Raw genomic sequence first — 24,993 nt, 5'->3', positions numbered from 1 at the left:
CAGTGATTGAATTACTATCTTCTCCCATAGGATTGCATTGTTAACCGTCTGATTTCCTGTTTTTACCTGGCTTAATAAAAATTAAATCTATGTGCTCGAAACACGAAAGTGAATTCAATTGCTTTTAATCGCTGTATTTTTGCCTTTTGTTACGTTATTTGCAAACGAACGGTCTGAAACACATGAAAGCACCTTTGCTTTCGGCCACAAATGCAACAAAAAATTCGAAGTACTAACGACTTTTACAACAATCAACTAATCTGTTTCTGTTCGCCTTTTCTCTCGTTGTTGTCATAATTATGACGAAACATTTGACAAATGCCGGGATCCGTACCACTAGAGAAAGTAGCTAACTATTTCCGGTGGCAATAAAATGCAAACATTTATTTACGTTTTTTCAATTAAAAAAACTTTCCGTTTGTTAATCCGGTAACAATTATTACAATTTAGGCAATAATTAAATCATTTTGTTAAATTTATTTCATTTTGAAAACGGTTCAAAACTAAACTTTGCGCTTCCCTACAAAACAAAACAAGCAACACAAAACAACAACAATCATGCAGATATTGACAACACATAAAACCGCTAAACATAACGACAGAAAGGCGATTTTGAACAAAATAGCCTACACAAACTGTAAAGAATTCCAATGTAGACAGCCTATTATAAAAAAAAATCGTCCCGAAATTGAAGAAGATAGTTGCTTTGAATGGAATGTACACTACTTTTGTGATGAAGTGGTGTACTTTGACAAGGTTTGTTGTAGTTTTGTACAACGACAATGAGACAGGAAGGTATAAATCAAAGGGTTCATTGCCGAGTTGATAGGCAATAGAATCACTGCAGTGATGGGGTACAACAGCGCTTCTTGTGACGAAAAATCAACATTACCAAGCGAGGCAAACGCCATTGCACATATTGGCACCCAGCAAAGACAATCAGTGGCAATTATGAAAAACACACGATATCCCAAACTTCGGTTTTGGGATAGGCCACTTCTTCGCCGGTCTGCAGAACTAAAACTGTTACGAGTGGCGGCAGTTACCAGTGTTACATAAGCTATTATCATTATCAGAAAGGCTAGCATGTTGGTAATCATTATTATCATAGTGTACCACCACGTCTGGTCTTGTAAAGTGGAGAAAATCTTTGGCAAACAAAGTGCCGAGTCAGAGAAAAAGTCAGGAAAAACATATAGAGGCAGAGTAGCCATTATTAGTGCAAGAAACCAAACCAAGGCGATGGCAAAACGAAAAATGCGTTTGTTTAGCTGTAAAAAGTACATGGGTCGCAGAACTGAGAGACACCGAGTCAATGTTATAACCAAAAGTGTAAAAACCGATGCTTGCGACGAAAATAAAGACAAAGCGCCGGAAAATTTGCACAGCGGACTTTCGATCCATGCTGACGAGTGTACGTAAAAGTCGTTAGCGTAAAACTGATCAACTGAAGCGATTACTGTGAGATATATTCCCATGCACAAATCAGCTAATGACAAAATAGCGATAAATAAGACGTCTAGCCTTGATGAACTGCTTGTTTTCATTCGATATTCTCTAGCCCGGAGAATAAACACCACCACGTTGCCAATAGTTGCGACAAGGCTTTGTATCCATAAGAGCACCCTGATTGGCTCATCCCGGATCAGCCTATCACAAGAAGATATCTTATCCTGTGGGGAAACACATTCAATAGAAGTGACACTAAGGGGCAGACAGCATATCCAAAATACGTCTCCGTAGACTGCTTCGAGTTTGGAAAGGTCTTTCAACAAGTTGTGCGGATACTCTAAAGACTGTTGGTTATTACGAATGTCTAGAATCCTTATTTGAGTTGCGTTAATTAAGGCACCTTCCTCAATTCGGTTTATTGCATTTCCAGATAAGTTGAGTCTTTGTAGGCTGGGTAGACCAGCAAAGTTACCGTTTGATATCGATGTAACACGGTTTCCGGACAAATCCAATGACTGCAAACTATCAATTTGGATTCCAGGGACCGATTGAATGTTATTACCCCGAAGTGAAAGCTTCTTTAAACCCAATAACAAACTGCTTTGGTTTAAAAAGCTCACAAGGTCAAATGCATCTTGGTTTTCGATCGTCAAGGTGAAGTTTAAGTTGTCGATTTTCGATAGGAACGTTTGCAGGTTGACATCGTCGCTCCAGGAAACATTGTTGAAGTGAAGACTTGTTATGTGCGGCGGAATACAGAGTTCTCCTGTAAAGATGTTTGCAAACTTGGTGTGAGAGCAACTGAGGGTATCATTCGAACATGAGCAACGAAGGTCACAACCCTGCGTGTTTCCCTCCATGTCGGTTATCTCGGTTTGACAGCTGAAAACATAGGAAAGTTATATGTGGTAAATTCAGTGGTGGGATTCGAATTTTTTGTCAGTCGGTTCTATCACAATAGTCATATTTTGCAGCCAGTTGCTTTTTCAGCCGCTGTTACAAAAAGTCCATTGACAGTAACCAGTAATGCTAACCGGTTCGCTGATCTCATAAAGTTTCATGAGACGGTTCTGTAGAACCGCTGCGAACCGGTGGGAACCGGCTAAATCCCACCACTGGTTAAGTTGGGTATCAAACTTTTACCCAGGGCTGAAATGTCTAATGGAGTGGTTTCTAAACTGTACATCATGGTTTAACAGTGGGTCATGAAAACATTTTAGTGGCCCACATAGTCATTTAAAAATGTATTAATACATGCTAAAAAAGCTGTAATAGTCAATCGTGACCGTATAGCTGCACAGATTTTTAAAACTTGGCATCTAATGTGCAACCAACAGATATGGTCTAAACATTTGGGTCATAAAGTATAAAAGAAGTTGGAGCCACTGAACTATTACGTAATCAAATTTACAAGACACGGAATAAAAAAATAAAACAACCAATTTCTAAAACAAGTGACAAAGTTCGGAATAGTTGAAAGTTTAAAACCTTTGTTTGAAAGTGATTTAAAGGATAGGATCAGAAATTGGCAGTATTACTATAACAAACTTGTTAGTTACGGATAACCAAAGCAAAAAGTTTTGGACCCGAGAGGACTTATTTCCTAAGCTATAATTACAATTACAAATATAACTTTGTCAAATCGAACTATTTTGTAGAGTGACCAAACAAATCTGAAAAGCTTTGTATTATTACAAACATAGTTGTATAGGTTACCGTTCAGTACGAAGAGCATCAAAGTTGCAAACTTCGCAAGTGCCCGGACAGTCATACGAGCCCAGAAGGTCGACGCAGGTGTTGTCACGTGAACAGTTGACTCCGTTGCAATTGTCACTTTGGTCTATTAGGAAGAAGCTTTCAGTGTCGGGAAACGAATTGGGAAACTGACGGCAACGCCACTCAGTAATATTCTCTGGAAAAGCTGAGCAATTGCTGTTTGCGTCCAAATAAAATACCACTCTACCAGGTAGCCCCACAAGACTTGGAATTTGCCTAATGTTGTTGCCTTGTAGGTAAAGAAAGCGCAAACTACGTTGGTTGCGAAAAAGACCAAGGGCAAGAGTTTGAATCTGGTTATGTCTTAGGTCCAACAGTTCGATCTCTGTGAGTCGTTTAAACGCAACGAGACCTATTATCTGAATGCAGTTGTGATGCAAATACAGAGTTTCCAATGATTTTGGCAGTCCATCCGAAAAACTATTAGAAAGGTTTTGGATTTTGTTCCTATTGACTGACAAACTGATGAGTTGGGTAAAAACCAGTTCGTTCGGAATAGTTTCAAGTCTGTTATTGTCAAGATTTAAAATTAGCAAAGTTGTTATACCAATGTTTGGTAGAATTATTGTCGTTAAGCCCATGTAGTTTAAGTACAGAAAGTTTATCTTTAAGTCAGCAAAAGCATTGGTCTCAATGTTGGCAGCTGAAACACTATTAAGCTTGAGGAACTTAATGCGATCTTTGATTTGCCAAAATGTGCTTTGTGTGAGATTGAAAAGCTTGCTGTTACGGATGGTGAGCCATTCTGCCGCTAATGGAACGCATTGTGAGCTATTTCCCAACGTTACATCAAAGACTGTGTGCAGGAATGGATCTCTCTTGCAGTGAGGCAGAAGGCATTGGACACACGCCGCGGAACAATTTGGACCTGTTGAGCCGAATGGGCATTCTAAAATCGAATCTAAAATGAACGATAAAAAAAAATTGTTGAAACTGGTTTATATGGGACGGGTTTATTTCAAACTAACCAGAATTGGAAAGCTGCAAGTCTGTGTCGTTGAGAAGTAGCTCATCAGCAAGGCACATAGCTATAACAACAAAAATGCAAAAAAAGTTATCTTTTTTACTCCAGGATCAATCGTTGGGGCCATAAAGAGATAAGCAATTAGTTGGCGTTTGACGCACTATATGTATCCAGCAATCATAACATTGCATAGTCTTTCGATTACCCGTTAAACTTGTAGTGACACAAATTAACCAACATGGAATAATGTATAAAACCCCTTTTTTCTGTCCTTTCTACTTTTAGTCCTAAATATCATGTTAAATAAGTATTTTTGCGTTAAATCTCCAAACGCTAATTTACCGGCCAACATTTTGGAACTTTTTAAGCTATGGATGTCATTAATGCTATTTTTTATTCAAGTGGTTTATTTTGGTTTATACGTACAGTTACAGTTTCTCTCATCGGATCCATCTGTGCAATCATTTGGCACACCATCGCATATCCGAAAGCCGTCAATGCACTGACCGCTATCTTCACATAATGCTTGTTTTGGCGTGCAAGCTGAAATCAGATAAAACATGTTCACAAACACAACACCATCTAAATTGCTTTCGTATAAGGTTGCCACACGTCGGAAATTTCCCAAAACGTTCGGAATGCAGGTGTAAAATCTGGGTCTGGAAAGAACTTTCAATAACACTCTCAATGTCCAGGATTTTAACGCCAAGTAGCTTAACCTACGTTAGTTTTTACAATTTTTTATGGGTGACTAGAAGGTTTGCATTATAACTGTTATCTGTGCTAATTTTGATGTAGGATGCACCCTACCACGCACATTCATGAGAAACTACATGCGTATTGAAAGCTACAAATATTCTGAATCTGAATGATGTTGTAAAATTCTTTGCTTTGTAACTTATTTAGAAATGAAACTACGCTTTTTATCTCTGTGATAGTAATGATATTTTATCAAAAATGGCACTTTTTGAGTTGGTAACGTCATATAATGCAATGTAACATAACTTTGGTGTCGCCAAACATAGTTAATTAAACTGTCCGGAATTTTGCCCACGCAGATAGGGTAATCCTACTTTAGTATCAGTACGAACGGCAAAGTCACGGCGGCCGTCAAATTTCTTATGGATTCTTACCGATACAGCCTATTTCGTCAGACCAATCGAAGCAATCGGTTTCGCCGTCACACCTCTGCGTTGATGAAAAGCACTGTTTGTTGTCGTTGCATTTCCTCATATTGGACCAGCAGTCTAAAAACAACACACCAGAGTTGCAAACTGGCCGCAATTTTGGACCCAAGTCCGGTCCCTACCCAAAATCTAAATTTCAAAACCCGAACCGATATAGCGAAGATTGAACTATTACATAAATATCGCCTCTTAAGCCCGAATTCAAACCCAAACCCGAAAACTCAAGTTTTTTTTACATTATTTACAAATTTTGGTAAGTTAGGACTCTATGCTTCAATGAAAGTTGTTTTACGGAAAGCACATGTCATTAACTTGAAAAGAGTTGTATGACTTTACTTCGTTTAGCGAAAGAAAATCGTAGCGATACAAGTGCAATAAAACTCGCGGGAAAATAGCTACTCAACCTCAAAACGTTATGGAGCGCAAAACAGTGAAGGGCATGATTTGTGAATAATGGCTATACGCGCTGCAGCTACAACGTATTATAAAGCGTTATGTGACCGGGGCTCGCAAAAAAGTGAGGTTGGCGCATTGTGGGTAAACACAACTATGGGAGAGATACTTGTGGAACAAGACATATCAAAACGACTAACTTTCTGTGTTAGGTAGGAAATTTGAACCCCATTACCAGTGTGGGATTCAGCTGATGCACCGGTTCTATAGAACCGTCTGAAGAAATTCTATGAGATCAGCGAACCGGTTAGCATTACTGGTTACTGTCAATAGACTTTTTGTAACAAAACCGACTGAAAAATATGACTTTTGTGATAGAACCGGTTGACTACAAATTTGAATTCCACCAACGCCCATTACCCTAATTATATTTTCTTACCCCAAGATTCGCAGTTTAACTCGTCTTCCCCGTCAGGACAATTAAGTTTCCCGTCACAGCGAGCGAACTGAGGAATACAGATGCTCGAATTCTTACATTTCCATTGACTGGGCAAACAATCTGTACAGATAGAAATTGAGAAATAATTTCGAAGAAAAACGATTGATAAAATAATAATTTACACAACAATGCTTTCTTGAAAAAAAGTTTTGTGAACCAAAATCTTAAGTGTAATGCTTTTTAACCGAAGTTAAATTTATCCCATGTAGGAATTTTGACATGCTTTGGGAGTAAATATTGGTGCACAAAAGACGTAGGGTTGTAGTGGGGTAAAAAAAACCTTGTTTAAAATTCACAAAATGTAAACCGTAGATGACTGAGAGAATTTGAACGTCGGGCTTAGTGTTTAAACTCAAGCCTTATGGTGGACCAGAGTTGTAAACAGGCCTGAAATTGGAGCCCAAACCCGATCCGAACCAGAATCGTTTTTAAGAAGTCCGTTTAGGCCGGAAAGTTTGATTGACAGGCGTATACATTGAGAAATTGGTCTTAAACATGGCGTTTTAGGGCTGTTTTGACATCAGGTCTAGCAACTCGCTACTTAGCTAGTTAATTTATTAAAAAAAAGTCAGGCCCGAATCTAGTCCGTTTATTTGAAGAAACCTAAGCCCAAACCCGACCCGACTTACAACTCTGTGGTGGACGTATAATATGATGTAGGGGTAGGCTGTTATGATGATGATCATAATATTTACGATCACGCGGTCAACTAAGTACTTAGCCTCACCCCATTCGTCACAGTTCACTTCATCGCTTCCTCCGGAGCAGTGGGGCAAGCCATCGCAACGACCAAACATTGATATACAAACATCGTCTTCGGGGCACCACCAAAAGAAACTACCACAATCTACAAAAATCCAAACCACAAAATATTTTTATAACTGACAGCGACCCCCCATAAAAAATACTTTCGATAACTCCACTAGCCTGAAACCAACAAAGTGTTTTGAAGTGCTATTTTGTATGACAGTGGTTCCAACTTTTATCGACGAATTATTGACCTTAACAGTTCCAAACATTTTCATTCCTTTCCAACAGACTAATTAAGTTAGTAGATGATAAACCATACAAATATCACTTAAAATTGGGCCTTTCATTAACTTTACAGGATATGTTCCCAAAGCTGATGTGTCTATTTACAAACCACATGTAAGTTATAAAATCAAAGTAAATGTCACCCCTAAAGTTTTTAAAACTCCTCTTGCGCGCTTGGGAACCACTGTTACTTAATTTTTCGACAAGCTATTTGAAACAATAAAACAAAACAGAACTTATATTTTTGTAACAACATACAACATGGCGACGTTATGTTGTACTTAATACCGGACTTTTTTTAAAATACAGGACTTTAATTTGTTTCGTTATAGAGTTGATCAAAAAACAATATTTCTGACAAATTTAAACAATCGTTGGTTGACCAAAATGTTAGAAATGAGTAGCCCCAAACATTCGCATTTTCTGACCTAAAATGTTTGCTTTTACCTGTTTGTGCTGCTCCATGCAAAATAGCATTGGCAACCAGGAACGCTGAAAATACAAAGCAACAATTTATTGCGAGCCACAAATGTTTGAATAATTTCTTAAAGGTGCATTGTAAACACTTCAGTATATGGCATAAGGTTTCGTTGCGGTAATGTTACTTAGTTTGTAGTTCAAACATACTTTAAAGGTAGATTAAACAGGTTTGAAACGTCAGGTGTCTTCCTGAATTCATGCCTTTAATCCAGTGGTCATTAACCTTTTTTCCTTGCTGCACCCCTTTCAAATCACCAACCAATTTTCGCACCCCCTGGGTTTTTTGTATTTTTATAGAATAGACCTAACCAACTTTAAGAATTCGGCATCCCCGCAGCCCCTAGGAACAGTTCTCGCACCCCCTGGTTAAGAACCCCTGCTTTAAGCAAATATTTCCGCATAAAAGGTGAAGTGTAAATAATCTAGCGGTGGGATTCGAACCCACAACAGATAACTATTCAGATTTGACGTCTTATACCAACTGTGCTATACTAGCACAAACAACCACTCTAAAACTAATGTTTTAAACGCACCAAAGGCAGTTAGGATCCAATTTCGATACACCTGCATTGCTTAGATTAAATACTTCATGGTCAATAATAAACAGCATACCTGATAAGCAGACAGTAGTCACGATTTGCATGATAAATTTAACGTGGCTTTTTTCCTGTTTTATATTCCCTCCTGTTGTATATTGCAGCTATGATGAACACTTACGGCATAGACGCTTCTAATAATTTATATTTGTCGGCCTATGTGTACAGTTTATGTCTATTAAAAGTTAGCATGAATATCGTTGCTTTAATCAACCAAATCTCTGCCATAAGTTAAAAAATTCATTGCTCTTAATACGTCTGTACAAGCTGTACGAAGTGATTTGATGTAACGTATTATGAAAGTTGTCGGAAGTCGGACTTAACATATCTGATCATAATAGGAAAGGGTTCGGTCGAAAAGAAAACCGTCCCATAATCGTGATGGGCTTGGTTTCAATTGAAAGTAAACCGTCTCTCGGAAAGCTTTGAACGTCTACGATTACGCAATATCATAACTATACGTGCGACGTCAAAAACTGGCCTTTTATTACGGGAAACGCGAAAGTCATGTTTTGAAAACAAATAGGGTGGATTTTAATTAAGCACGCTTTTAGACTATAACATTAAGGGTTATGTTATTATACATTATACATATTATACATCAAAGTTGTAAGTTTAGTCAGACATTTCGTGTCGGTGTTGGTTTTCAGTTTAAATAAATTACATTGGCTTAATTTGGACCATACTTACTAGGTCAAGTAATTGTCGTAATTTTGATTTAATAAATTCTAAATTTTAGACCAACTTAAAATACAGATCATCTTTTGTTCATAGCGTTTTATGTAGTTCGAAATAAATTTTGCTATCAGGGCACGAAAAATTTGTCCGACTTGACACAAATGGAAGTAATTTTTAGGTTTTCAAAGGTGTGAAAATATACTTGATATTTGTGTCAGACATTTATCAAGGTATAACCCGTTAAACGAGCGAAAATGATCTTTAATTCAACCAGTTTTCTTTAAAACAAACGAACACCCATTTAATCATCTACACTACCACGGTGAGAAAGTGCCTGCCTCAGCTAGCAAGTAAAAAAAATAAGTGCATAAAAACCCGTGAAACACACAAAAAACACGTTGCAACGTAAAAGGTGCGAAACTTTTACAAATCGATTTCAACCAGGTCCACTCTTAAGAACTGCCCGGCCTTGCAAATCTGTGGACGAACCAGTTGACTTGGACTGTCCAGTTCTTTCTCAAAACTCCGGCGATTTCAGCGAGAAAATGACTACCCGCTTCTTGTTCGGTTTTGTCCAAAACCAGAACCTGAGGAAATAAACAGTTAAGACATGATTAATAGCTGGGATCAGTCCTGAAACGTCGATGCAGAACAGCGATCACGACACCCTATGTACAAATCATAGCACACCAGGCCTATTAAAGGCGCGACACAGAATCAGCCGGTCTCCCAAGCATTCCACATATGGCAAGGCGTAGGCTAGAAAAATCTAGCCTGCGGTGGGATTCAAACACGACAGGAGTCTTTCCGGGATTCGTGCTCTACCAACTAAACTACACAGGCTCAGTAAAGAACCCGCCGAAAGTTGAATTACAAGCACCGTTGCCTGCCTTGTATGCTACACATGTCACATAAACGAGGTAACTCAAATTCTTTTACATTTTGCAAAACGCATTTATCTTGTTTTGTTACAGATGAAAGTCCTCAGCCGATTTGATGCTAAACAAAAATAATTCGTTGCTATGAAGAAGCCCTACTGTTCTAATGTCCGACATATCGGCCAAAATACAAGTTCTTGAAAAACAACTAGCATTTGGTTTAGCATCACACCAGTTGAATTACAAATATGTTAAATATGCAACCTGGTGGACGAAACGCCTGTTCAATATTTTCTAAAAGTTCTCGGTCAATGTAACCACAAAGCTTTTCATAAACGCGCGTATGCGATTTACAACCGACATTTTATTTATTTTTTTAAAAATTGACACCATAAGGGTTAACATAGTTTGGTTAACATTAACATTGTGCTTACGTTTTGAAGATATCTGATGTCGCGAACTGAATTCAGCTCTGGAATTCCAGTTGATTTCATCATGTGAAAAAGATTGATGAATAGAGCTGCGTGACGACGAATCACCAAAAAGGCGTGCACACATGTGTCCTGTAAAAGTAGTGCTATTATCAATATATAATAATAACTAATGTTTCATCCTTTCGTTTCATTTTTTGAAGTACATTCAAGTCTATGTGCCACAGTAAAATAAAAGTTAAATGATAATGTTTTTTTTTTACTAAGCTGCGGACAGAACATACGTTTTTTTGTAGTTTAAATTTAAATTATTGTTTCGTAGTTTCAACCTATAAAGTCAAGACATAGGCCGTATTGTCTGGTGTAGCCATCTAACGGCAAACCTTATAGGTCGAAACAGTGTGCACTGCATGTCTGCACCTTGATTATATGCTTTTTAAATATGGTTTGTTTACTTCAACTTTATCATCAATGATAGAATAACGCCTATATGCGTCATGCTCGCTTTAAGGCCTTTGTCAAGCTGGTGACTTGAATTAATTTCATCCATTAAGGTAATGTGTGTAGTTGCATTAAACCAAAGTAGTCGATAGGACAACCCACAGTAATGTGATCTTGCTACTCGTCTATTTTGACGACAATATCCAGCAAAAGCAATGTTACAGTCTGCCAAAAACTTCTGACTAAAACTGTAGCTATGGAACAAACATATACTGCACACAACAAGTTGTACCAATGAAGCCAACATAAACTAAACAAAGTTTGCTTGGAGATGGGACTCCCGAACGTCCTAGGATTTGAACCTGTAACCTTTCGACTTACAGGTGTGTAAAAGATCACCAATCACAACACCACTTACCTTGAAGCGTTGAAACATGGGGCTGTCTTCTGACCCCATGACGTAAGCGAAGTCAGGGGTTAGAACAAAAGGAACCCTTTCTCTTTGGATGCCATAAAATTTCTTTGTGTTGCCCAGAAAATGACCAAAGTCAATATGGAATAGATTTCCTGTTTCTGTTACCATTATGTTGTCATTGTGACGATCTCCGATACCTGGTTGAATAAAATCGCTTAAGTTAAGAAAGGGAGAAATCCTTTTTTCAGTCAATTTTTATGTTAGTTTAAAATCTTTGAAGCTAATTTTTAAAGTTGAATTCAGCAAAATCAAAATTGGTGAAGCAGTGCGGTAAATCAGATTATCGTATGGGCATATGTCATAAAACATATATTCTATCACTATTAAAGAACAAGTTATCAGTGCACCTCAGTGATTTTCAAAAGTTATCAGTGCACCTCAGTGATTTTTCAAGAGTCAGTGATTTTCAAAGTTAATAGTACAGATTTTCCAAAATAAATAAACGCCATGGTCTAAAAAAATTAAAAAATTCTTGCTTACACATTCATTACTGGGATCAGGCCTGAGCTTTAGGTTAAATGGTCGAACTGGGGATCCCCGACTACGAAGTTCATCATCCGCAGGTTCGAATCCCACTGTAAGCTAAGTTGTTCTAGTCTCTATCTTGCCATGTGTGAAGTAATATTTCGAAGACTGGCTTGGTTAGGTAATACGGTTTCGCTAGGCCGGCGTACTAAGATTATCGATCAGTTTTCGCCAAAAGACCAACCAACCTCTAAAGATAACTTATACTTCATTGCCATTACAATTCCTAATCTGCTTTTACGCACCAGCAAGATATGAGACTTGCTTACCCAGTACATATGTAGCGACGCAGTAGCCAGCGCATGAAAGCATGAAGGACTCGACCGCTTCTTCAAGTTTTTCGGACGTCGGGTTCTTACGTTCCAACCACTTCTTAAGCACCTCGTCCTTAAACGTCCCACGGATCAAACCACCGAATTCTTTCTGTATTTTTGCGACTGTTGTAGCGTTGGGAACAATCTGAATTATTCCAACCTGCATGCCTGAAAAATATAGAAAGGTTGATTTGAGTTTATTTTGCTTAGTGAAAGGACACACAGCGACACAATTGTACTAATAACTAAAACAACTACGAAGATGCGCAACGTTAAAACGTTATTGAACGCAAAACAGTAAAGGGCACAAAGCACAAAGCACGGTAAACTTAATGTTGTATCGCAATACTGCATTTAAATTTGTATGGAAATGGGAAGTAAACAGCAATTACAACCGACTTATGTAAAACTACAGATTAATCTACCATCGTATGTAGCCTACAACAATGACACACCCCTTTAAAACATTTTAAATTCAGTTGAGTATATTTATATTTCGCTAGGTGAAAAGAAAACATAGCGACACAATAGGACTAAAACAATCACCAAGCCGGAAATAGCTGCGCAACGTTAAAACGTTATTAAGCGCAATACAGTAAAGGGCACAATTGGTGGATGATACTAAAAGTTAACGTATACTAAGCCACATACCTGTGCTCATACAACCATATGGAAGTAGATGAAGGTCAAGTCCTTCCTCGTCCCACAACTTTCCCATGAGCGAAAGCATTTGCAAGGTGAGCATGTCTTGACGAAGATCGTCACCTTGTTTAAAAATGATTCTGCAAATAATGGAAACAGATTACCTCCAGTAACAAAACTAAACGAAGTAAATTTAAACCATTTTAAAAAATTTGACTATTTATTTTCCTTTTGGCGTAGGAAATTGAATTGTTGTGCATTTTAAACATTTTCAAGTAATTCTTTGAAGTATTTAAGTTAAGTGGTCTTTGTAAGGTAATGAAGGTGCAAACCCATTGAAGCTTTACTAACAATAGACATGACCGTTGCATAAAACAATTTCATTCAAAAAATGAAAACCAATGTCTTTTTCAAATACATTAATGGAGTATGAGCACGTCTAAGTGAAACACGACATATTCTCCAAGAACAACAAACGCCACTTTGTCAAAATACGTGACATATCTGTCGAGTGAAAATTGATCGGTATGTAATCACAAAAACTGACGTAACAAAGTAATCTTAAAAACTTACCTAATGACACTGAAATGTTCACTGACTGCAGAAGTATCAGCGTTAGCGAATTCCAACCACACTGGACGTTTCTTCGAGTCCATGATCTTTGATTTGTCGACAACGAGACGCCCTAAGCTGATCCTGGGATCAAAAGGTGCCTGAAATCGGTCTGGAAGAGCCAACTTTGATATTTCGTCTTTGAGTCCGTCTCCCACTTTAGAACCGCCAGTCCCAGATTTTCCCATACGAGTGGCTAGCTGGAAACATTAAATGGTGTTTTCGTGTGTGTGTTTGGCAAATAATATTTTTAAATTTATGATTAATTATTAAAAATTTTGGACAAATGCATAAAAGAACAAAAAACGCAATATCGGCTTAGGCTCCTTGTGAATTTTAGTGCTAAACTTTACAACTTTTTTTGAAAAACAAGACAATATATTTAAGTTACGCTTTAAGATTGCAACATTGATGGGCAAAATCACGAGAATTGTTCACATTCAATGCTGAACTATGTGTTTTTCCATAAAAATACTTTTTATCATGTACAAGTCAAAAAGCAATACGGATGGCTAATGAACAGAAATGCATGAATTGTTTTAAAATATAGTATGGATTTTAAGTTATATTTATTCATTATAATTACGTTTGCGTATTTTTCTTATTCGAATAGAAATACGTTCTTATCCATACTTTCTCTTTGTGTGTTTTTTTGCGAGCATGTTAAGAATAAAAAATTTTCTTTTTAGGTTTTAGATGAACAATTTCGGTACAGCATAAAAAACACAACACAGGAAAAAAAACATAAAAATCTCACCCGGTTGGAAAGATTCTGTAGCGCTGACACAGCAGTAGTCTGCCTGCTCAATTCATCAATCATGCTTTGACCACAACCACGAAGATAAGCTTCCAGTAGAATGGAGTAACGCTGACTAACATGCAGGTTCTCCACTTCAGAACGAAGAAACCAGAAGAAATAATGACCGATCCGTTTACTCAGTAATGCCCGAGTAAGAAGAAACCTGGCAAGAGCGCTGTCATGGTAAGGCTCGAACTTGAGAGCCTGTTAAAAAAGTACGTCCTTTTTTTTCAAGTTGTTGCTACTGCTTAAGCCTTAAGGGTTTTCAAAGTTTTTTTTAAGGAAGGCCACACTGCTGAATTGCGCTATTTAGCTTTTGTTTATAGGCGACAAAAGTATGCAGATGAGTTTATAGGCGACAAAAGTATGGAGATGAATTTGATTATACAATTTGGGTTGGGCTTTTGATTGAAATAAAACATTTTGTAACATAATTGTTGTTGTACGATTTCGACAGAACTTGTATTCTACTTTTGTTCGTTAAACCGAATCAAAGTCCCTGCATGGTAGGTCACACTTTGCAAGTAAACCTTTGTTATAGTTACAGTTGTTAAATTATGTTGTTTTATGAAAGCATCTTGCCAATAAACGAGTACTCAGTACACACTGTTTGGACCTATAAGATCTCATAAGGTAACGCTGGTCTGCTTGCACGCTTCAAGGCTGATCTTAGCTATTCATCTATGTCTTAAAATTAAATCATCAGGTACAAGGTGTCATACAGTGTTTGAAATTGTTGTGTTATAAAAACATTCTCATGCACTAACTTGCAGCAGATAAATCTGCAAGATTAAGTTTTCAAGTGACAAAACTCATCTAATCCAACCTGGATCATTTTTATGCATCTTAATGTATATCACAACGAAGGACTTACCATAACTTTTAACCATCAATGTAATTCGTACCTGTGTAAGTTGCAGCAGATAAGCCTGTAGTTTGTTGTTGCTAAGCGACTTGAGTGTTCTCACTGCGAGACTGCGAACTTTCTGGTCCACGTACTTTGAGTCGAGAAGCTCAAGGGCAACCTGACGTCATAAAAAATATATACGTCACAAAATTAGCGCTTTAGTGGAACAGAGTATTCCAGTTATTTGCATTTCAGCTCATTACAAATTCCGTTTTTTTGCATATCATGGATGAAAAGCTGTAGCAAATGATTAGTAAACGAAATACTCATGGCGTGTTCCGGGTAAAACTGTATTGCAATGAAAATACTTTTCATGTCAATACTTGTGCAAAAATATAACATTTTACAAGGTTCAATATGACGTTTCTCATGATGAGGACAACAGAATTTCCTGATGGTCGGAAAAATTTGCACTATGGTTTTTACCCGAATTTTCTTTCACGAATGAAACTATAAGCTGTGTAACAAAAAAAGATAAGCAAGGATCAATCTGTTTTACCTCGACAGAGATAGTTGACCACTGTGCAAGAAGTTCGTGCATTTGAACCACACTATCCAAACTCGCAGCGTCAACTGATTGTAAAACTTTTGGCAAAGAGTTGGTTCGATCCTTGCAATATGATCTATTGAAGCATAGAAACAATTGTTTTATTTAGCTGTGAAACAAGCAATGTGATGTTTCCAGTGGTGGGATTCAGTCGGTTCGCACCGGTTCTATAGAACCGCCTTTTTATGTGATCAGCGAACCGGTTAGCATTACTGGTTACTGTCAATTGACTTTTTGTAACAGAACCGGCTGAAAAATGTGACTTTTGTGATAGAACCGGCTGAAAAAAAAATTGAATCCCACCACTGGATGTTTTCTGGCAAATATAACATAACTGGCGATAGTTACCGGCATGTAGGAACTGTTACGCATATAGACAACAATAAACATGTGTTTTGTAGACAATATACAAATAGATCAATGAACTCTGGTATCGTAATGTAACTGAACTCCACTTGTTAAAGGAATGTGGATAACCTAACCAAAAACTTTTTTACTTCATATCAATTGACCACAAACATTTATCTTTTACCTGTACTTGTTAAGGATCTTCTTATCATCGTCTGTGAGTTCGGTAAGAGGATCAGTTTGGATCACTTCTTCCAGTTTCTTCCACTCCGACGATCCGTGAACGGGCTCCGGTTCCTCCTCTTCAGGAATAGCATCAGACGCATTTGCTTCTTCCGTTTTCCAACCTCCGTTCGGGAATACAACAGGATGCATGTACGAGTCCAGCTAAAACGAAACGTAGAGAAAGGTTCGTGGATATTGTTAATTTTAAATGAATTTACTAGTTTATTTTTTATTTTTTCCTGACTGAGTTTGATGCATGACTAAATTTGGCATGTGATCAGTGGCACATTGTATAACCTTGCACTCAATCTGTTCAGTTGCAGTTGGTGTGCACAGTTGTAGTTGATTTGGTGTTTACTCTGAATGTGTTTATATTTTAACTATTGTATGTGTCTTCTGAAATTATGTTTATTAATGATCTGTTTATGATTCTATTTAAATAAGGCAATAAAATAATTCACAGCTATTTTTTTCAGTTGGACAAGGGGTGTTAGCGGGTCAAAAATTGGGGCCCGAACAAAATCATGCAAGCCCAAAATCCGCTCCGAACCCATTTTTTCAAACATTAGGTCCGAATTTGGTCCGAGAGTTGATGAAGTTGTGGAACAAAAAGGCTGAGTTAGGAGTCAGGTCCTAATCAGGCCAGTAATATTTAAACCTAATCCCGAACTTGGGACCAAAATCTCGGTCGGACTTTTAACTTTTGAGTTGGACTTGAAGTGGTTTTGATACAAAAGTACAATAGATCACAACGGAAAAAACACAAACTGTTTTCATTCAATCATAAGCAACTAGTTTTGGTGCAAATTATACAGTAGTACGAAACTCAGTTTAGTGCTCAGATCAGAGTTGTATAAGTCGGAACAGTGGTGGGATTCAGCCGGTTCGCACCGGTTCTATAGAACCGTCTCACGACATTTTATAAAATATGACTTTTGTAATAGAACCGGCTGACAAAAAATTGTATCCCACCACTTAATCGGATCAGGCATTTCGGGCCGGGTTCCGGCTTCAATTTCAGGCCCGTTTATAACTCTGACTCAGATATTCACTGGTTTCAATCCAAGTACCTCAATATAGAGTTCAGCGGCGAAGGATGTCGATTGGGCAAAGTCATTAGGAGCAGTAGTTCCAGTGTACGTCTCAACCGAAACGTCCTCACTCATACACAGTGGCCAGGTCTTAAATACGTGACTTCCAGTGCGAAGAACTGACCTGAAGACAAAATAAAGAGTAAAATTGGGGAGATGTTCTCAATTGCATGCTAAAAGCTCATCAAATTTTGAGGGTTTACTTGGGCGGGATTTCGATGTTAGAGCAAATCTCTTTCTGAATAATCAAGCGCTATATATTTTATTTGAAACCTTATGTATAGAAAAGGGTTTAGCTAACCGTTTTGAGGGGTTTAATGTACATCTTTTATGTCTCTTTTTATCTCGCTTCAATCGCATTTACACTTTTCTTCTTTTTTTCACTGGGTTCAAACCCAGGACACTCCCGAGGACGAATCCCGATCGAGTTTTTTTGTGCATGTATGTGGGTCAGGCGCGCCAGCAGACCATTCGGCAAATCACCCTCTATTTGTCTCATTATTACCACTGGCGATAGCATGAGTTAATTGGAAAACTTGCACAAATCGGGCCAGGTACTATTGTGCTACATGTCAGTAAACCTTGCGACCATCATATTTACCTGTGATTTAGCAGTTGTATGTTCGCCCAGCTCAGTATTGCGTGTTGTTGTTCGCCATTCGAAACGTCTTCCTTCACTCCCGCCTTGATGCGAGTCGAGCTGTTCTTGAACACTCCGATAATGTTGGCGTTGATACGAGCCTCCTTCGGAATGTTACGAAGTTTGATGTCGAATTCCAACCAAGTGAACCACCTTAAAAATACAGGTAAATATTTAATGGATACGTGTCCTATAAGTAGGTAATACCTAAGACAGCCACATTATGGCTTTTTGGGATAAGTTTTGTTTATCTTTTAAGTTGTCACACTTTAAATTCTTTGCATGAGTGAGTTTAGTTATGTTTGTTTTCTTTAAATATGAAAATACAATTCCTATTTGCCATGCGTTTTGATCCGATAAATCAAAATTTCCGATTGTCCGGAGTGCTATTAACCGGGTCTTTATTACATAGAAGTACAACCAGTGGTGAGAATCAGCCGGTTTGCACAAGTTCTATAGAACCGTCTCACGACATTTTATGAGATCAGCGAACCGGTTAGCATTACTGTTTACTGTCAATGGACTTTTGTAACAGAACTGGCAGAAAAATACGACTTTTGTGATAGCACCGACTGACAAAAAATTTGAATTCCACCACTGAGTACAACATTATGACAGATTTCCTATAACCTTGTGTAACCAAGTTAATTAGATGTTTCTAGGCTATAGACTACGCCTTGCCAAGTGGGAATGCTCGATGATCGTCTGATTGGGTATAAAGCATTTAATAGGCCTGGCGTACCATGATTGGAGGCTTGTGTACGCAAGTAACGAGCTTTTCAATGTGCAACTGACAATAAAACAAGGCCTTTTTATGTTCTTACCTTAGATCTTCGTTAAATTGTATTGGGCTTGTCACAACAGGTTCTGCAAGTCTTTGTCTTCCTCTGTACAGCGACAGTTCCACGTAAATTTCATCTGGTGTTGCGAACGTGTCCTTGCTGATACTAAAACTGTCGATTCCTGCAACACATCAACATGTATGTACACGTTTCGTTACACATCAGCAATACAAACAAACATAGCAAATTTTTCAATGACTATTTAACCGCAAAATGGACGTTTTCGGCCATGATGTAGAGTAGAGAACATGAAACAGTTCTGCACAGCAAAAAAAGTCTATACTTTAAAACGTAAACAAAACTTAGAATTGGTTTATTAAATGTCTAGTTCGGTAATCCATACTAAACGCAGAATTTGTGGTAAATGTAACACCAACCTAGTTCAAATAAAAGCAAATATATACACTGTAAACGAAAAACTTGTTTCTATTCCACGTATAAAGGTAGTCCTCGTTTTCCATCCCTAATGTTAGATGGAAATTTCCACCCCATACACAACTATACGGGTGGTCCCTGATTCCCTGACACTCCATGAATAGAAACGGACCTTTTAAACTAATATTTTGATATTAACACAGTGATGTTTTTGGCCGAACGAACGTCTTCCATCAAATGCCCATTTCAAGTCACAACCAAAAAATCTCAAAATGAAATAATACACAAAATGCATATTAGTTCATATCACAGAAACCCAGAAAGGATTTTTCTAAAGCAAAGTCACAAACATGGGGTGGAACTGAAAACGCTTACAAGACAAAGGACTTTCGCAAACACTTAGTAATAAAGCATAGTTCTACGATCTGTAGCCTTTTAGGACTACAGTAAAACATGCAGACATAACCTACCTACAACTTTGAGGCGGAATTTCCTTGCCATGTCCCACAACGAGAAGGCTACGATCTCTGTGTGGTTTTTCTTGCACCCGACCAGTGTGAGTTGTTGGTGGTTCTCAGTGACACCGGTTGAATCGTCCACCAAGTACCACGGGTCGTGAACCGCGTCCGGTATGTCACGTGACTCGTCAGGTGGCTCACACAGGGCCAGTTGTGGATCCTTGCGCTGTGTTGAGAAACATTCGAGTATTAATTCAAAATTAATGTAACATACCAAATCAGCCGGTCACCAAGCATTCACCACCATATGGCAAGGCGTAGGCTAGAAAAATCTAGCCTGCGGTGGGATTGGAACCCACGACAGGAGTCTTGGTGGTGAATGCTTGGTGACCGGCTGATTCGGTATGGCGCCTTTAATGTGCCTTGCGTACTGTGATCTATATGGTAAAGGTGAACATATTAAACCCTTTAAAACAAACTGAGTGAATTTGAGTCAAGAGGCATAGCCAACATTGTTCATTCATGGATAAGTTGATTTAATAAAAGCATGAATATGTGTGGTATAGGCATAAAGAATGTAACATTTGTGATTGGCACAAAACCCAAAATATGACAATTTAGTAAGTTCGTACTTCGCATTACTTATTATTTTGGCATTAATGCAACTCCTATACCCCCAATAGCGATATCGCAAAGTTTCTAAACCTCCATGCAAAAAAGTACTTCGTATGTTAGGTATTGACAAAACAGTACGTCATCTCAAACACATTTTTGTCACACACATTTTGTTGTTCAGCAAAAACCGTTTTTAACTTACCCTGGCCACACAAGACCTCACATAGGAAAAGTCGAGTATTTCGTGCGCTCCCCAAATGTACTCGTTTAACCCGCAAACTTTAAGCACGTAATTGTTGGCGGTTGCTTCCTCTGGAATTCCAAACACTTCGCGTCTTGCTTCAGTTAAACTGATAACATATAAAAACGAAATATAGTATTAGGAAAGCTGCAGACAGTACACACTGCTGTAATAAGTATTATTATTTGTGCCATACTAGGAAGACAACGGTGCTTATGGTATACAGTTGGTAGAGCGCCAGCCCCAGTAAAGCGGGTCACTTCTGTCGTGGGTTTGAATCCCACGACAGGTTAGATAATTTTGTCATGTGCCTTGCCGTAAAACAATACTTGGACCGTGTGATTCGGCGTTACGCCTTTAATAGGCCTAGCTTTCTGCGAGGTATTTTATGTGGCTTACACTTTGCGATAAACGGTCTAAAATGCAAGTTAAATTAATCAGCGCAATTAAAAGAAAAATAAGTTTTTGCCGTTGTGCCAATATGAACCGTTTCCATTTGTTTGTTAAAGGCTGGTTTATCTTTAATTTTAACAGTGACTTGATTATGATATATATGAAACAAAAGGTCATTTGGAAAGTACAAACGCAATTCAAACCTGAGCACACTTTTGCATAACAATTTGCATATTTTTTAGATTATGAATAGAATAGTCAAAACTTGGGACCAAAACTATTCTGCACAATGGTATATCAGCTCGTACAAAAGTATATCAACTCAGACAAACCTGTCAAAAAACTCCTTGACAATGTTACAAGGATAAGATGTAATGTCCACGGAAAAAGATGAACAACTCTTGCTGGGCCCGTATACACAGACAGTAACGCTGAAACAATCGAAACATCAAAATTTTTTACAAAATTCATAAAATCAGGAAACCGTCGTAACAAAATGACGATTTAGGGCTTAATGGTGTTAAAAACTTGCAATCAGTAATGTTAGGTGCTGTTTGTCAATAAAAAGCACGATAGTTTTTTTTAAATGTAATAGCAATATGTACCACCATTCAAGGTGTGAATCGGCCATTTTACATTTTTTATTCTATAAAGTTGCTTCTTTGTCTTTTAGGTATTCAGAATAAATGTTTCGACCCTATTAAAATTATGAAAATAAATCTGCTATCAGTAATTCTGTGTGTGGTTTATCAATAAGAAGCAGAGTTTGCATTTAAAAGAAATATTTTTGTCAAGCTTCTGGTTGTAAATGTTCAAGGTCGTTCATACATCCTCAAGTATTTTTTCCTTTTAAACTTTTTTTGAGCACTTACTTTTTGTCTGTAAGATTGGCAGCCACGTGACTAGGAATGGTGGAATATTCCAGACTCGGTTCCATAGAATAACAAGACGACAGACGGGTACGTAACGCCCTCCGACGGACGTTTGTTAGTTTACGTCTCGTCAAATAGACTTCATCATCATCAGTTCTGGTGCTTGCGAACGAGTCGTATTTACCCCAGATGACACCCATTAAGCTTCCAAGTTTGAGATTAAAAAGCCGTTCTTCGTTGGTCTCGTTCCTGCCCGAAATTAACATGTACAAGGGTTACAACCTATAGTTAGTAATCTATACGGTCGCTGGTTACGCTGTTTGTTCATACATCATTGATACAGATATTGAGTTCTGTCTGTTTTGTGTTTAAAGTGTTGCTATTGCCTCTAAATTTTGGCACGTAATAACACAGAGACAACTATGATATGCGTGTATTGTCCGTTGACCGATTTTGGAATGAAGTAAAACTGCAGGAAAACACATCAAAATCTACAAAGAAGGTTGTTGATTGCGTGACATATAGCCTACTTGCTGTTCAAGCCCCTTCCAAAAGCAAGATTTAAAACTTAGACCAATCAATTGCAACTTTTCCAGATTTACACTCTAGTAAACTATTGCTTGATAGAAAACAATTGCGCGGTGCGAAAAATGAACTTTAATACTGTTTCTTAAGAGAGCTTCTTGTCGAAGTTTTGTTACGCAGGTCTGAAAGCAGATTTAGTGCGTTTTATACTGATATAGCAGACACATTTTGGCACACTACACAAAACAGTATCTTACAGCAATAAGTATGTTGGACTACAGGGAGATTCTATACAGCAGGTGGACAACTTTTTATTACGCAGGGTGACATTTCATTTGTTGTATCAAACTGGCAATGGCTTCCCGTGCCAACATTTTGTGTGCAGCACTGTTTTGTGCCTACTGATTTGAATAGCAGCCATATTCGTTCATGTAGGCTTTTAAGACTATTACACAAAAACAAGCAAAGTAATGGCGTACATCTTGTTTACCGAGCTTTGCTGTACAGTATCGGGGCCCTGTTGGTCAAATTTTTAATTCTAACCACTATTGGAAAGGGAGAGTAGTTCAAATTGGACGTTCACCATTTTAGGGTGAACGTAAACTTTACAGTATTTTACTTACGGGATAAACCTCACGTCCAGCGTTCCCTTCATTCCCGCTTTAATCCAAGTATTGACGACACGAAGTGTTTGAAAGGTTTGGTGGATGTCGCATATTTCGTATGTTTTGTCATCTTTGGTGTATGTGAGGAGAATGTCCTGTTCCCAAACTTGCTCGTAAGATGCTGGAAAAATTTCTCTAGCTCTGTCCTGAAACAGCAAGAACTTCAAATACAGAATAAGTCACGTTAACTAAGGCAGTGAACAAAAAATTGTTAAAATCAGCCAGTTGTCGACAGACTTCTAAGTAAGCCGCGAAAATACATATTTGGAACAGTTCTACTGACATTACATGTTTTAGGTTAGGGCTAGATGACGAAATGCCGATGTGCATGCCAACACTGGAACTCTACTGTGCAAGATAATTTCCTCGGATGTTTCTTTGCGTTCTTTACCTGCCAAGGATGCGGCGAACCAAAATGTCATTTGTGAGTGTGACACGGTCTAAAGTTGTTGAAAACATTTATTGAAACAACACACCAAAAGTTGTAAGTGACCTGAACACATACAAGTATTACCCCGAAAGCAGGCCCAAACTGGATTTGTTTCAAAAAACAAACCCCGAAAGTTGGTGAAAATGCGGCAAAAGTGATATCGAGTGTAAAGTCAGGCCAGAAACCGGCCCAACTTATGACTCTGCGACACACATGTACCCAGCGTAGCGTTTGAGGTTGAATGTGGGATCAATTGGTACTAAAGCACCCGTTTGTTTATTACTTTGCAAGTCGTGTTCCAAAGGGCCATTAAAAAAAACTTTAGTCAAATACAGTTCCATTTTGAACACTTGGTTGCTTGCCTTGGTTACTTACCCATTGTGTACTATATAAGAGTAAAATAACGGTCGTTATTTCCTGTTAGTTCAATGCTGCAGCTATTTTGTATAGCTATCAACTATATCCTAATGTGAATATTGCATAGACTTAAAACTGCAAATTGGAAAGCAAGCCAACTTACCCTCATAACAGTTTAACACTTGACAAACTCTCCCCAACAAATACAATGTATACCGTTTTTATGGTGTAGTTACAAAAACACACTGGTGTAGTGTTTTTTTACTACTAGGCGATGTATCGCTTTTATGTCCAGTTTCGAAATGTATGCAGTACAATGTAAGTTATTGATGGGAGTGACATAAGACAGAACAGTAGGCCTAAATGTACTACACTGCTATGAAAGTTTTACAAGCTTAAATTGCTTAAAAATCAGCACTTACCATAACTTCACACTTAATCTGACCTACAGTGTGGTTTCCAGCACAGTTCAGAGACACCTTTTCGCCATTTGGCAAATTAAAGTCAACCGACATGGTTCTGGTTACAGAGAAAAATCCCTCTGGAACTTTTGGGAAAGAATTTCGCCTCACTAATCGCGATCTGCTGCGTCTGAAAGCCGACTTGCGTTCCACAGTTAGCACTGCGTCACTGCTATTAGCTTGCTGCTGCTGTTGTTCATCTTGCTGCTGATGATTTGCATTGTTTGGCTGAGTCTCTTGCGGTAATTGCTCTCCGCCTGACGGTATTTCCCCATCCTCTACATCAGGCAGTTTCAAAGTAGTATACTTCGGTTTCTGTTCCATTGTGCTTGCCAAGAGTCAGCCCTAATTACTCAGCAACGCAGTGAATCAATAAACTCACACTACAGCCAACTACAGTTACCAGTAATAGGGCAACAAACGATTTGAGTTTCCCAAAACAAGCAACCCAAACTAGCCAATATCCTTTTTTGAAAGACTGTTTCCTGAGGCGTACAGTTTAAGCCAAGCGAGGTTTGTTTTTGTGCCCATACTATATACGTGTGGCTCGGTGTTCGTTTTGCGCATGCGCGGGTGTTTACGTATTCGCCCGGGCGTATTCTCTGCGTGCAAGCCGAACCGGAAGTGATGTCACGCGCATGTGCCCAGTCATCGAACGTGCACGAGCTGGGAGGGATAGATTAAAGGGAAACTGAAATGTCATTTTCTATTTAAAAAAAACCCTGTAATTTTAACTGTTTGGAGAAGATGCAAGTGACGCATTGCAAAGTTGCGCAAGGAAAGTCTAAATGTGAGAAAACTATAAGCAACTTTAATTTCGACCG

At 38.2% G+C, this 24,993-nt stretch overlaps 2 protein-coding genes across 2 annotated transcripts; both read right to left on the bottom strand.

The window, feature by feature from the left end:
- Positions 1–432: 432 nt before the first annotated feature.
- Positions 433–7,068, bottom strand: LOC145223685 (uncharacterized). Its single transcript, XM_080090082.1, has 7 exons — positions 6,999–7,068; positions 6,212–6,331; positions 5,326–5,439; positions 4,619–4,735; positions 4,197–4,256; positions 3,169–4,129; positions 433–2,334 (listed from the first exon to the last, which is right to left on the bottom strand). The coding sequence occupies exons 1-7, from the start codon at positions 7,066–7,068 to the stop codon at positions 723–725; spliced, it is 3,054 nt and encodes a 1,017-aa protein (XP_079946208.1). The 3' UTR covers positions 433–722.
- Positions 7,069–8,846: 1,778 nt separating this feature from the next.
- On the bottom strand, positions 8,847–24,722 carry LOC145224721 (phosphatidylinositol 4,5-bisphosphate 3-kinase catalytic subunit gamma isoform-like). Its single transcript, XM_080091287.1, has 19 exons — positions 24,131–24,722; positions 22,880–23,067; positions 21,732–21,980; positions 21,192–21,290; positions 20,428–20,575; positions 19,623–19,836; positions 18,760–18,898; positions 17,897–18,088; positions 17,275–17,419; positions 16,164–16,366; positions 15,584–15,707; positions 15,083–15,202; positions 14,136–14,381; positions 13,340–13,578; positions 12,776–12,906; positions 12,080–12,292; positions 11,229–11,422; positions 10,373–10,501; positions 8,847–9,647 (listed from the first exon to the last, which is right to left on the bottom strand). The coding sequence occupies exons 1-19, from the start codon at positions 24,491–24,493 to the stop codon at positions 9,513–9,515; spliced, it is 3,471 nt and encodes a 1,156-aa protein (XP_079947413.1). The 5' UTR covers positions 24,494–24,722; the 3' UTR covers positions 8,847–9,512.
- Positions 24,723–24,993: the final 271 nt, after the last annotated feature.

This window comes from Phallusia mammillata, chromosome 4 (genome assembly GCF_965637545.1).
Source record: "Phallusia mammillata chromosome 4, kaPhaMamm4.hap1.1, whole genome shotgun sequence".
NCBI classification, from domain to species: Eukaryota; Metazoa; Chordata; class Ascidiacea; order Phlebobranchia; family Ascidiidae; genus Phallusia; species Phallusia mammillata.
This window is presented reverse-complemented; position numbering and strand designations above follow the sequence as displayed.